General features: G+C 41.4%; 1 protein-coding gene across 1 annotated transcript; it reads left to right on the forward strand.

The window, feature by feature from the left end:
- The first annotated feature begins 723 nt into the window (after window positions 1-723).
- Window positions 724-14,664, forward strand: TGIF1 (TGFB induced factor homeobox 1). Its single transcript, XM_060775118.2, has 3 exons — window positions 724-1,256; window positions 11,689-11,918; window positions 13,628-14,664. The coding sequence occupies exons 1-3, from the start codon at window positions 1,241-1,243 to the stop codon at window positions 14,177-14,179; spliced, it is 798 nt and encodes a 265-aa protein (XP_060631101.2). The 5' UTR covers window positions 724-1,240; the 3' UTR covers window positions 14,180-14,664.
- The last annotated feature ends 286 nt before the right edge of the window (window positions 14,665-14,950 follow it).

Below are 14,950 nucleotides of genomic sequence, written 5' to 3' on the forward strand. Positions count from 1 at the left end.
ACTAACAACTAAACTACAACAACTAGACTACAACTACCTAGACTACAACAACTAAACTCCAACAAATAGACCACAACAAAACTACAACTAACAACTAGACCACAACTAACAATTAGACCACAACAACTAACAACTAGACCACAACAACTAACGAGACTACAACAACTAAACTACTACAACTAACTAGACTACAACTTACGAGACAACTAACTAGACTACAACTAACAACTAGACTACAACTTAACAACTAATCTACAACTAGACAACAACAAAACTACAACTAACAACTAGACTACAACAGCTAAACTACAACTAACTAGACTCCAACTAACAACTAGACTCCAACTAACGATTACAACTAGACTACAACAACTAACGAAACTACAACTAACAACTAGACTACAACTAGACTACAGCTAACTAGACTAACACTAATAACTAGACCACAACTAGCAACTAAACTACAACTAATTAAACTACTACAACAACTAGACTGCAACAACTAACAACAACTAAGCTGCACCACCTAGCAACTAAATTACAACTAATAGAACCATACGATGATTGGTCTGGACACCTTCTCCTTTCTGGCATATTATTTTCCCCCCGTCGGTCCCTTGCAAGAGTTGGGAGTGCTAGGCGCAGCAAAGGCCCCGCCGGAAGGATCCCATCTCTTGGCCCTCTTTCTCCTTTTCTTTGCTCCTCCTCGGCTGGTGTTTTGGTGAGCGGGCTGCCTGGAAAGAAAGGAAGGAAGCAGGAAGCCGAGGAGCTGCGGGGGTTCCCCTTGCTTGCCTCTGGGTCACCATTACAACCACTTTGTTTGGCTGAAGAGCTTCCTTTGGAGCTGACAGAGGCACCAGCCGGGCAGGCGGGGAGGGGGAAAGAGGAGGCGGAGGAGGAGGAGGAGGCACCCAAAGCTTGGCTCCTGGTTACTCTCTGTGTGTGCCTCGCTTACTCATTGCAGGGAGTTGTGGGGGAGGGCGCACCGCGTGGTGGAGAGCCGCCGTGCCGCTTGCTTCCCTTGACTTCAAGTTACAGAACAAAGAAAACAAGAGAGGGAAAGAGGACGAGAGAGAGGAGGACGGGAGAAGCGCTCCCCACGGTCTCCTGAGCCTTCCTCGGCCGCTCACCCTCCACGAGGAGGACTTTGCCGCCTTGCTTCCCCTCTTCTTTCCAAGTTGGGACCTTTTCCCACGCCACCAAGGAGAGGCTCGGCCAGGAGGAGAGCCCAGGAGCCGAGATGAAAACTCCGAAAAGTAAGTAGTCGCTTGCTTTTGTGGGTTGTGCTGCAGAGGAAGAAACTGGCGAAAGGCACTCTTGCCTGAGAGACACTCTTGAGCACTTTTGGCCAGTCCTCCCTTTTACACGGGATTGGGAGACATACACACATACTTTGGGTCCCCAAGTGGCATTCCCAACCAGGAGCGCATCCTCATCTTTTGCTTTCTGGCGCTCTGTCAAAAACACGCTCCTGCTTTGTGTCCCGACAAAAGTTTCTCTCTCTTACAACTTTCTTTGTTGACTCCTCTTTGTCTCGCTTTTCTGTGCCCCCCTTTCTCCCCAATCTCTTTCTCTCAAACCCAGACTTTGTTTAGACAACGATGCACCTGGTTTGGGCTCCCCAAACCCGCGTTCAAAGCTTCCCGAGAGCGCTTTCTTTGTTTGCGCTTTTTCCCAGCAGGGAGGGAGGGAGGGAGGCTCAGGGAGACTCGGGGGAGGAGCCCTGGAAACACCAGCTTTCTCCCCCAAAGCTTCGGTGCGGGCTTTTAAAAAAGGCTCCTCGGGCTTGTGGAAACATGCTTGCGTGCTTTCAAAGAGGAGGAATGGGGAAAGGCACAGAAGAAGAAGAAGAAGAAGGTGAAACTTCTGGAAACCTTTGCGCCTGGCTTTGTTTGACTGTTTGACAGAGTGGAGATTTCTCCCCGCCCCTTCTTTTCAGAAAGTTTTCAGCACAAGTTTTTCCATGATAAATGAGCCCCACGAGAAGTGAGCCCACACCTTAGAATTAAGGCAGTTTGACACCAATTTTTACTCTTAGAGCTCAGTGTTATGGAATCAGGGGAGCTGTGGTTTTGCAAGATCTTTAGCTTTCTCTGCCAAAGAGTGCTGGGGCCTCACCAAACTACAAATCCTATGATTTCATGTAGTTTGGTGAGGCCCCAGCACTCTCTGGCAGAGGGCCCTTCCACTCAGCCATATAACCAGCATATTAAGGCAGAAAATCCCACAATATCTGCTTTGAACTGGTTTATTTGAGTTCACACTGCCATATATTCCAGCTCAAAACAAATAATGTGGGATTTCTTGCCTTGATTGTGTGGAAGGGCTCAAACTTATCTGCTTTGAACTGGAATATATCACAGTGTGGACTCAGGGCCCTTCCACACAGCCATATATCCCAGAATATCAAGGCAAAAAATCCCACATTATCTGAGTGTGGACTCAGATAACTCAGTTCAAAGCACTTATTCTAGGATTTTCTGACTTGATATTCTGTGATAGAGGGTTGAGTGGAAGGGTCCTCAGGCAACCCAATTCAAAGCAGTTATTGTGGGATTTTCTGTCTTGATGTTCTGAGTTATATTACTCATTAGAAGGGCCCAGAGAGGGAGGTTGGAGCATAAACTTTGGTTGGAAGCATAAACTTTGGCAGATTTGCATATGAGGAAGTATAATTAACTCTAGGAAAGTTTATGCCAATCAACAAATCTCTCTCACTCTGCATTCAATGTGTCTTTCTCTCCCCCCCCCCAACTTATCTCTAGGGCCCCATCTACACTGCCATATAATCCAGTTCCTTGAATCCAAGGCCCCTTCCACACAGCTGAATAAAATCCAACATTATCAGCTTTGAACTGGAACGTATGGCAGTGTGGACTTAGGGCCCTTCCACTCAACCATGGGCCCTTCCACACTGCCATATGTCCCAGAATATCAAGGCAGAAAATCCCACATCTGAGTGTGGACTCAGATAACCCAGTTCAAAGATATTGTGGGATTTTCTGCCTTGATATTCTGGGGCATGGGACTGTGTGGAAGGGCCCTTAAAGGCCTGATTTAGCCAAGTGGCTTCAAAACTGAGGCCCCTTCCACACAGCTGAATAAAATCCCACGTAATCTGCTTTGAACTGGAATATATGACAGTATGGACTCAGATAACCCAGGGCCCTTCCACATAGCCATGTAAGCCAGAATATCAATGCAGAAAATCACATAATGTCTGCTTTGAACTGGGTTATCTGAGTCCACACTGCCATATATTCCAGTTCAAAGCAGAAAATGTGGGATTTTATTCAGCTGTGTGGAAGGGGCCCCAGTTCCAAGCAGATATTGTGGGATTTTCTGCCTTGATATTCTGGCTTATATGGCTGTGCGGAAGTGGTTATCTATGTAACTTAGGTTTTTAAAAATTCTAATTCTTTTTTTTCAAAAAACACCCATCTGTTCCCCATGCTTTATTTACTTTATGTCATTCTTGGCTTTTACAAGCAGTTGCAACAGGTAGTATAGCATTCAGAAGGAAGCCTTGCATTCTCAAGAGGTGGTTTCTTTAACAACATGCTTTGTGTTTATAGTCCAGATAATGCTCTCTTTGTCAAGAGTCCTGCAGGAACCCTTTGTGTGTATCATTCTACACCCACCTTCTGGGTTTGGGTTTCCTATTAATGTCTCTTGGGGCCCTTCCAGACAGTTCCTACATCACAGGATATGATCCCAGGTTTTCTGTTTATCCCAGATTATCTGGCTGTGTGGACTCATATAATTTAAAGCAGAAAACCTGGGATCAGATCCTGGGATATAAGACCTGTCTGGAAGTGCCCTTGGAGTTTTCAAACTAGATGTAAAACACACAAAAGAGGCTAGGCTCCAAAGAATACACTTAAACCTGTAGAAAATCACTCACACTCATTCCAGAGTACTATGAAAGATAAGCATTTATGCTTCAAACACCATTCAGCCCCCACTTTGTGTCTCTCCAATGGTTTTGCATGTTGCATACCACAGATAGGCCTCTGAAGGCGGAACAGACACACACTCTGGCTTCTGAACTTCTCAGTTTGAATAAATAAGTAGCATTATTGGACCAAAAAAAATTTCCAGAGTGAATAATTTGGAGTCGTTATTTTTAGAACATTCCTCTACTCCCTGTGTTTGCACAGCGGTGGTGAGCTGGTTTCCTGTCGTCTGTTGCTTCCATTGTTCAAGCTTTTCCCTGAGGCAGCTGCCTTGTGTTTCTTTCCCCCTTCTTTCATTCCATGTTTAAATGTAAAACCTCTTCCATAGCTGCCTTCCCCTCTTCCTTCTTACTTTTACGGACATTACATGGTATCAAGTCTCACAGCTGGAATGTTTGGGATTTTTTCACAAAGTAAAACAAAAGGAGTCCCATCTAGTTGGCTAGTGAGTAAAGGCTGGGCATGGGATAAAACAATGGAAATCTAGCAGGACAGAATGGAGGAATTTGAAACCAAGAATCTACGGCAGAACCTATGGTATAAAAAGGGAAACTGCAGAAAAGTTTGCAGAACTGTGAAAGAGACCGGAACAAAGAAGTGTTGATTTTTTTAAAAGTTCAGTTTGCCGTTTGTGTACATTCAAGTTAAGCTGACACCTTTTGGGAAGCATTAAAGTTAATAATGAAACCAGTGAAGAGATGAGGTAAGGCAGTTAATGTTTCAGTGGCAATCGAAGAAAACATGCCCTTCCATTCTAATATTATTACATAAAGATTTTTTGAACTTACATAGTAACAACTTACTTTTCTTTGCGAGTGGCAGTTATAGCTCATCAGCTAGGCTTTAATTATGCAGTTATATTTAATTTTGCAGGTTTTTTTTACACAAACAAAGCTTTAAGCCAATGATGTAGTGGTTTGTTGTGTTGGACTAGGACTCTGGAGACCGGGGGTTCGACTCTGCACTTGGCTGTGGAAACTCACTTCCACACAGCTGAATAAAATCCCACATTATCTGCTTTGAACTGGGGTATATGGCAGTGTGGATTCTGATATTCCAGTACAAAGTAGAGATTTTGGGTTATTCTGCCTTGATATGGCTGTGTGGAAGGGCCCGGCAACCTTGGGCACATTATCTCAGCCTCTGTTGACCCTCACTTGCCTTGGGCTAGCAATGACTTGAAGGCACACAACAACAAAAACACCTTAATGTCAGCATGACATTGTTTTTCTTGCATTTCATTTCCCTGTCTTGACCTCATTTCTTTCTTTTTCTTCTCACCTATCTGTACATGTGTCTGCCAGTTCAGAGTAACATTTCATGCATGGCACATACTCTGGGTCATGAAGGTTTATGCCATATTAACTTTGTCAGTCTTTCAGGCACCAGAAGACTCTTCTTTATTATTGATGCTAAACATACCGTTATAAATCATTGGATTATAGTTCTTTTGTCCAAAATGGGAAGTACTGTCATTCAAATCAATAAACCATCCTCTTTAAGTTATCATGGGGAGCTTATGGCCCTTTAGGTGATGTTGGACTTCTTATCAGCCTTTTTTCTAGAGGACCACAGCTCTGTCCCCATTTTACTGAGGGAGGAGTTGACTTTTGGCTATCTGACAAGTTAGCCAAATGTCATTTGAGCCTGTAAACTTCATACCTAGTGAACTGCTAGTGTAGTGAAAATTGTAACTGTAGGTTTGTTTGCTGGAAACGATAGCATTAAAACACTGGATTTAAGAGGTGTAAATGAGAAGAAAGGGTGTTAATAGGTACCAGATCCCCATCTGATCTCAGAAGCTAAGCAGTGACAACCCAGGTTGTTGTTCTTGTTCTCAGTTACAGGGCCTTTCCCCATCCCTATATCCCATAATATCAAGAAGGAAATTCCATATTATCTGAGTGTGGATAACCCAGTTCAAAGCAGATATTGTGGGATTTTCTGCCTTGATATTCTGGGATATAGTGCTGTGTGGAAGGGCCCCTAGTTCAAAGCAGATAATGTGGAATTTTATTCAGCTGTGGGCCATTTCACACAGACCTATATCCAAGAATATCAAGGCAGAAAATGCCCCATAATTGCTTTGAACTGGGTTATCTGAGTCCACACTATGATAATGTGGAATTTTCTGCCTTAATATTCTGGGATATAGGACTGTGTGAAGGGGGCCAAAATGGCTAGTACTTGGTTGGGAGACCATCAATGAATATCAAGTGCTGTCAGCTATATTTCAGAGGAAGGAATGGATAAAACCACCTACGAGTATTCCTTGCCTAAGAAAACCCAATGGAATGTGTGGGTTGCTATAATTCAACAGGCAATTTGAAGACAGAAGCACACGTGCATACACAAATGAGAACTGAACATCCAAAGTTAGTTCAGCGAGTCTGACAGTACTGCCAATATAACTCTCTGGCTACATTAAGTTAAACCAATGTAAATCTTAATGTGGATTGCTTTATTTTCTTTTCCAGGTTAAATTTGACTAAGTTTTTCTTGAATTGAGATAGGAGTCTTTTGGTGTTTTTGTCACTAAGACATAGCAGAAAACTTTGAAGACAGCTAATAAAATCACTTCATTTAAAAAGAGGAACACTTTGTGTATCCATTCAATTTTTTAAAAAAAATATCTAGCTAATTTATGAGCATAATGTGGAAAAGTTACTTTTGAATCTACTGTTTCCAGAATTTCACAGTCAGCATGACTGTTGCAAGTTTGCATTAAAAAGAAGGAACATTTCCAATCTCTGCAGATGACACAGGCTGCTTGCAAGGCTGCCTTTTACCGGTGGCCTGTTAAAACAGGAAACCAAGAGCACAGACTGATTACTAACAAGAAGAAAACCAACGCTAGCCTGTAATCAGCGCCAGTGCACCAATATAAACAGCACCAGACAGCACCAGTGTGGCCTTTGCTCTAATAAGAAATCAGCTGGACTGGGGAGAGATCTATGGCCTCCCTGCCATTTCCTGTTGGTGTTGCTTTAGCACAAATATGGAGACCTTTCCTGGCAGTTCAAAGAGCTGCCTTTATTGAAATCAGCTCATTACCCCCCAAGAGAAGTTCCATGGCTGTTTCCTCCTGTTTAGCCCAAACCTGTTTTGTATCATTAACCTCTTAGCAGAGAGAACATGTCACAATAAGTAAGCAGATCAAAAGCCAGGCAGCTCTGCTTGTTTGTTCTTGCTTTAATTTTTCATTGTTTTGTTGGGCAATTTACCAGTTCCACATTTTTTTTGTTTTGTTTTTCAGGGGGAAGGCCCTAGAGCAGGCTCCCAATTTCATTTTGGAAACAAAACACACGTGTCTACCATTTTAAAATGCTTTCAGTACAAGCCTCCTTCTATGGAGCTTTTTAAGCAGAGGCTAGATGGCCATCTGTCAGGAGTGCTTGAATTCTGTTTTCCTGCATAGCCCTTGTGGGCTTTTCCAAATCAAGGATTCTAGGATTCTAAGTTCTGAACTTTTATTTTTCTTTTAAGGCAATGTCGGAATTGATTTAATTAAAATCCTTTAGCATGACGTTCTCCTCCAGGCTGGGATCATGACACATTACTTGCGTAACGTGTGTAGATCCATTGACTTGTCTTGTATTCCTGCTTTGTAGTCTTTTCTTTCCTCTATGTTTCATTTGGGAAAGGCAGCATGGACCAAATGACCCAATGACCTCACCTGACACAGCAATACATATAATCGCTAGGTCTACAATGCACAATGAGGTAGCCAGAAAGAGAGAACAGTTCACACCCTTCCTCTATATAAATGCCTGTGATTCTGAACCATGGAAAGCTTGCAGGGAGAAGAAATTCCAGAAGTATTTGAATGCTGCAATAGAAACAATGCCTCCTTGCAGATTAGGTTAATTTATACTACACAGAATGTGTTTGTATGGTTCTTTTTGTGTGGGGATCCTGCATTGTGCTGGGGATGGGGGTGAGAGTTGTTGTTATTTGCACATATAGGAAAGAATGGGGGCAAGTGCATAAGAAAGATTAATTTAGGAGTAGTCTGTACCACTAGTTGAAGAGTGCATGTATTTCATGCATCATAAGTTTGTCGTGGTCCACAGCTTGACAGCCCTATCAGCTGTCTGTTTTTGCTGCAGCATCTCTTGCCATCTCTGATACAGGGAGTGGGCACATGTCTGGTTGTCCATGGGATAGTGAAGAGCTATTGCAGTATTGGCAATTGCAACAAATAGTTGAATCAGTAAAAATAAGGAATGAGTTGTCAACAGTGACAATCTCCCTGCTGCCTAATTTTGACAGTGACAATCTCCCTGCTGCCTCTGATTAAGGAATTACTTGTTGGGGAAGGTAATGTCATCATGAGCATATCCACCCATAACCCACAGGCAATTGTACTAGATGTCTGTCTCCAAAGACTGACTACACTGCTCCATATGTCCCGGCCCTGTGTGGGAAAATGAGTCATGAGTGTTTGGTCAGTAGTTCCTGTAAAGGTGCACTGAAGTAGTTAGAGTTCACCAGGAAATGTGTTCCTGCTATCCGTTGCTTTCCACAATATATGGTCATAAAACCTATACAGATTTCCACGAGTAGAGCGGTATTGGCTCCCATCCTGAGGAATGTTCTTCCAGTTGAGGCTGCAGTTTTTGCTAAAGATCAAAATGCTGGTCATCATTTTATGGGGGTTTTTTTTTTGCTTATGTTTTTTATTTATTTACTTGTTTCATTCTCATATATATGACTTGAATCCTCCAGCATGGAGCTGTTGATACATGAAATCCATGAATAGATTCTAAGAGTTTCCATTCTACAGAGGGCACACTTATCCCAAATCCTGCATGTAATAGACACAATTACTGACAGTTGGGTTGTTAATCCAACATATGTAACACCAGAGTGCAGGGGAACACTACACATTTATCATTATTTCAGTGCTCTGCTTGTACAACTTTGTTTCTTGAATACTTTGCAAACAGTGTACTCCCTCCTGGCTCTTTCCCTCTTTATCCTTGTACAATGCTGTCGTTGCAGATTACAGGAATAGAATTGAAGTTCCTGTGTGTTAAGAATGCCATGCGTCTAGTTCTGTAGACTGGGAGATAGAATGCACCCTCCCCGATGGGTCAGAGCCCAATACCATACTTGCACCTATTGGGTTACTACTTGAAACCTAGTAGATGTATCTTGTACAAAGGACATGCACCTATTGGTGACAGTTGCTGTCTGTCTGTCTGTCTGTCTTTCTTTTTCTTTCTTTCTTTCTTTCTTTCTTAGAAGTTTTCTAGAGTCTGACAGCCAATGGCTCAGAGACTGCTGTTAGTCTAGGGACAACCAATTGAGTAGCACCGGGTTCTGTATCTTGGCCATATAAATTCTCCTGTTAACTTGAAATTGTATCCATGTTGTGGTTCTCGATATTTAAATGACTGAACTTCCATTGTTTCTTTTGTTGCAAGCATAACATTACTGAGCTGTAAATGGCACTGACAAGGTGGGGCATGCCTTGCATGAGTATAGGATTCTGACTCATTTCTACACTGACTGTCATGTTTGGATTTTCCACTTGTACTGATAAGAATCTAGTTAGCATAAGGCTCTTTCTGTACTTGGCATAGTTTGGTACTCTTGATAAAAAACAAAGTTAGATCTCCTTCACTTTGTCACTAGGCAAAATTCAGGGAAGAGATTCCTCTGCCAGATTTGTATATGAATTGTAAAAATTTCTGGCAGGGATGAAAAGGGTACAAAATCACAAGCAAAGAAGCAAAGGTTAGAAGAATGTTATTAAAATACTTAGCATCCAGTGTGATGTCTCTTTGCTGGCATGCAGTATTATTTGATTGGTTTCTTCAGATGTTTCTTGGAGTGCAGTGTTAATCATGTTGACCTGGAATCAAGTTCTACTTAAACTAGTATGATTATTTTCCACAACACATGATTAGAGTCAAGAGATCTGTAATTTGTAGGGGAAAATGGAATTGCGTAGTTGTGCATGAAATGCTTGAAGCAATGTTGTTCAGTTTGGGGTGAGATCAGTGGCACAGAATTCATCATTGGACCCAGGCTTAAGTCCTGGTTTTGTTGCTAACTGCTGTGGACTTCAATTTATGGAGAGATCTCCAAGTCACCCTGTCACCAAAGTCTTGGAGATTCAAGTAATTTTTACTACTACCTTCTATCTTACATATATATCATGTCTGCATTCAGTTCAGTCATTTTGGCTTCTAGTTCAGGAATGTCCAGTTAAAAAATAAAGTAGTAAGCAACTTACGAGAAATATTTGATATAAGGCTGCTTCCTATGATTTGTTGTAAGGGCTTTAATACTACTACTTAATGTGTTACAGACAAGTTAAACTTGGTGATAAAGATTTGTTGTGCTAGCATAAATGTGTCTGGGATGAACATAAACTGCTGAGCTGGCATATTTACCACAGCTGACAAATGCTTTTCTGGCTTATATCAATTTTGAGACCAAACTGTTAGAAACTGGAGTTTCACTCATTGTAAACCAGCTAATTTCCAGTCCCAATCTTAAAAAGGTTTATGAATAGATCTCTTTATGAGATGTGTGAAAATCACATAAATGTATTCATGTTTGTATAAATGTATTAAATATTCAGTAATTTGAATACCAGATGCTGCAGGCTATATTTCAGAGGAAATAACAGATTAAAACCTTTCTGAGTATTCCTTGCCTAAAAAGACCCCATGGAATTCATCAGGTCACTTTAAGTTACAGCTGACCTAGAGGCACACATACACAATTTGAAAGGGTCAGTTGCAGAAAATGGATCATGACTAGAAGAAAGAGAAGAGTGAAATTCTTCATTCTGAGAAGAGTGAAATTATTCTACAGACAGTTTTTCAAGCACATACATCTCCCTCTCTTGTTTCAGTACTTACTGTTTAATATTTGGTAATGGTTATCAAAAGCACCTTGTGCTTCTTCATTTATGCTGTAAGCTCACTGAAAATAGAAGAGTCTTTAAAAATCTAGAAGTTGTACCGAGTAATGCATCTGACATCTAATTAAACAAATACTTTGTTTTTATGTTCCTGATTGCCTATCAGACCATGAGATAATTTGGTTCAGTGGGAAAAGTGGCTGGATATACAGGGTGTCCATAACGTTTCTTTTCCATTTAAATGGTAAAGAGACTATGGACACCCTGCATATCCATAGTCAGTAGTTTGTTTGGCCCTCCAAATGATACATCCATTAAATATATGTCACCGGGTAGAGCCACTTCATCAGAATGAAGATTACAGACACAAGGAGTTTATGTTCCTCTTTGGTACACATCACCATGTGTTAACAACAAGGTTAACATAGAGGTTCATCCCAATCAGGGTTTCTTAATTTTTTTCACTTGTGACCACTTTCTGCCTGAGAAACTTTTATGCCACCCTGTGTATATATAAATGTATATAAAATAGGTGTAAATCTTAAAAATCTGCTGATAATAAATTAGCATTTCCAAGGCTTGCTAAACAGGCTGGCTTTTCTTTTTATGAAGTACAGCTGAAGCATTCTCTGCAGAATCCACTGTAAACACTTCGCACCGATGCCAACAGATTTGTGTAAATGTCTTGGTGGCATTCAGAAACCTTTTGTTGTCAATTTTTTCATGACCCCAAAAAAACTGATCTAAGGAGACCCCATTTGGGGTCAGGACCCACAGTTTAAGAAGCTGTTGTCTAAATGAATAGATGCAGATAATGTAGTGCACTAACTGAACACTCTATTTTATTTGTAGGTGCTGCTGTAGGTGTATCAGGCAGTGAGACCGAGGATGATGACAGTATGGATCTGCCTCTGGATCTTTCCTCTTCTGCCAGTTCAATCAAGAGGAGAAGGCGGGGCAATCTGCCCAAGGAATCTGTGCAGATTCTTCGTGGGTGGCTATATGAACACCGCTACAACGCCTATCCTTCAGAGCAAGAAAAAGCACTACTGTCAAGACAAACACACCTCTCTACACTACAGGTATGTAAGGATATGAAGTATGAACATGTAATCTTAGGCACACATATCTTTAATTCTCTAAAGTGGTCAAAGAGTATCGTCACCACATGTTAGTGAGGACAATATCAATTTTAGGTGTTCCCCCTGCCTGGAAATTGCAGTAGTTGTAGGTTAAGATTGCTAGGTCTCAGTCTAGATATTCATAGAAGTCATTATTTACAGTCATTAGGGAAAATGCATGTACACAAGTGTACTCGTTTGCTTTAAACAAAAACAAAAGTGGCCCTCTTATAGAACTATTGTTTGATTTGTAAATACACAGAAAGCTTTACCAGAATGTAGAAATTGGTTTGTGTAGTTCGGGCATGCACAGCCTGCAGCCCTCCAGGTGTTTGGGCTTCCAACTCCAGAAGCTCTAGGAAGTTGTTCTAATGACCAGGAATTCTGGTAGCAGAAGTCTAAAACACTTGGAGTGCCACAGATTGTGTAGGTCTGCTTTAGATCCAATATCTTTAGACCAGCCATGGACAAACTTCAGTCCTCCAGATGTTTTGGGCTTCCACAATTTCTAACAGCCTACCAGTTGTTAGGAATTGTGGGAGTTGAAGTCCAAAACACCTGGAGAGCTGAAGTTTGCCCATGGCTGCTTTAGACAGTGTCTTGGATTTGGGACCATAAAAGCTTTAATTAATTTGGCTTCTTAAGCACCTTGGGGTTTTGCTTTATTAAAGCACATTTACAGACCTGAAGGAATTTACAAATAAAAGACAGGAGTGCAAGCATTTTGGATGCTCTAGAATCTATCTCAATTCCTTGTTTATTCCTACTGTGCTGCTGAATTTGTTGCCGTGTGTCTTGAAATCAAAACCCTATCATGGGTTTTTCTTGCCAAGATTTATTCAGAGTTTCTTTGCCATTGCCTTCCTCTGAGGCTGAGAGCGTGTGACTTATGGCAGGTCACCCAGAGGGTCTCCATGGCTAAGTGGGGTTTTAGATCCTGGCCTCACAAACTCCTGGTTCAACATTCAAACCATTATATGTTGGTTCTCCTGGGTGGTTTCAAACAGCAATCAGACTAAGCTGAGTGTTTTTCTTCATACTTTCAGGGCAGTGGGGGTTGTGTTTGCATTGTCTGTGTTTAGATGGCATAAACACAGCTTGTTGAATAATAAGCTTTAGTCTTACCATCCTGGTGTGTGTGGCTTTGCTGGTATCACTTCTTAGTAAGCAGAAACAATCTTTCTCCAGTAAACATGAAAGGGACTGTTAAGCTGTCTTTTATTGCCCAGGAAACTGGCTTGATAATCAAACAAGGGCAAACATTGGTGAGGTAATCCTTGTTTTGCCTGTTGACACAGTCAGTTGAACAAGGCAAATCAGTAACTGTCTTGGGGAGGGGTTGCTCTTTCACAAGAAAACATTTTCCTGTTGTTAATTAACCAAAATGTAATGAACAATGGGTAACAGTTTAACATGTGTACACAGCTCAAAACTGAACAGAGTGGGTTAGGCTAAGCAGTCTTTCGATAGCCGGAGGCTCTAAGGCTGGTAGAAACAGGAAGAAAGGAAGGGCCTTTGAATGGGTGTGTCAAAACTTGTCTGCCAGCCTTTTTGTCCTTTAGTTAAAGAAATCTGCTTGAAGGGATTTGTGAATTTTCACTGCACTGCTCTGTGGTTGCATAGTTCAAAATGAACAAAGGTAGGAATTTAAGATGTCGTTATGTTCCCAGGTCTGCAACTGGTTTATCAATGCACGCCGCAGACTTTTACCTGACATGCTGAGGAAGGATGGGAAGGACCCCAATCAATTCACAATCTCGCGACGAGGGGCCAGGATGACTGAAGGCACAGAATTCTCCATTGGCACAAAAAATTGCATTTCCCTGATCGATAGCTCCTTCATTTCTGAGAGCACAGGACCAAACAAGATTTGCAAGCCTCCTTCCCCCGGATCTATTTCAGCTCGACCGTCGGTAATTTGCCACACCACAGTAACTGCACTAAAAGATACTCCTCTCCATTTTGGTCATTCCGGCAGTGCAACTCAGACCTCAGACGACTTGCAGCGGGCCTCGACTCCCAACTTTACAGACAACTCTCTTCTATACCAGGAAGATATGTCTAAGCTGGGACCAAATACAAATGCACAGAGTGGGCTTTTCAACACTCCCCCTCCAACTCCTCCAGACCTCAATCAGGATTTTAGTGGGTTTCAGCTCCTTGTGGATGTTGCACTCAAACGGGCAGCAGAGATGGAACTGCAGGCAAAACTCACCGCATAAATGAAATGGTTCTTCTTTGTATGTTTCTTCTTCCCTGGCAGAGATGTCATAGAAAGGTGTCGCAATTGTCTATGCGGCATCAAAGACTTAAATGCATTTGAATCTTATTTGCACAAGGGATTGCTGGACTGAAGCTTCCTGACACTGAAATGGTTTTCAGTGGAATACAGTCATTCCAACCTTAAGGCTACTGTAGAAACCAGAAGTTGCTTTGTTTTTGTTTTGATAAATGTTCTTTAGTAGGGTTTTGTTTCATAATGTGAGATGTTTCCCCAAATCATGTGATTTTGTTTTTGTTACTGTTTTCATTGTTTTTCTTTCAGGCTGTGCAATATTTAGTAACAAGATTAGTCTTCATATCATTCCCATATGGAAGAAAACAACCAATAGGCAACAAACAAACCAGTATCAGATTTTAAAACAAGTTTGAATTTGGATGATTATACTTTTTTCATGATGCAATAAAATATTTTCTTTTAAGAAATGATTCATAGTGACTGTTTCGTTGTACTGATGTCTCAGAACAGACATCCACCTTGTAGCATAAAGGGTACACTCTCCAAATTGTTTTATATTAAACAATCCTTAAAGCTTTATTCAGATTTGTATTACAATTGACTTTTAAATTGTTGAAAAAAAACATGTGTAAGCCTCCAGTACTATTTCTTTTTGAGTTAGATCGAGTCCTGTAAAGAGCGACAGCTTCAAAATCTACTAGACAGTCTTGCATGAAAACACTTTCCTTGTACACAGGTAGCCCCCAAGTTACGA

The sequence above is a fragment of the Anolis sagrei genome, chromosome 4 (genome assembly GCF_037176765.1).
Source record: "Anolis sagrei isolate rAnoSag1 chromosome 4, rAnoSag1.mat, whole genome shotgun sequence".
NCBI lineage: Eukaryota > Metazoa > Chordata > Lepidosauria > Squamata > Dactyloidae > Anolis > Anolis sagrei.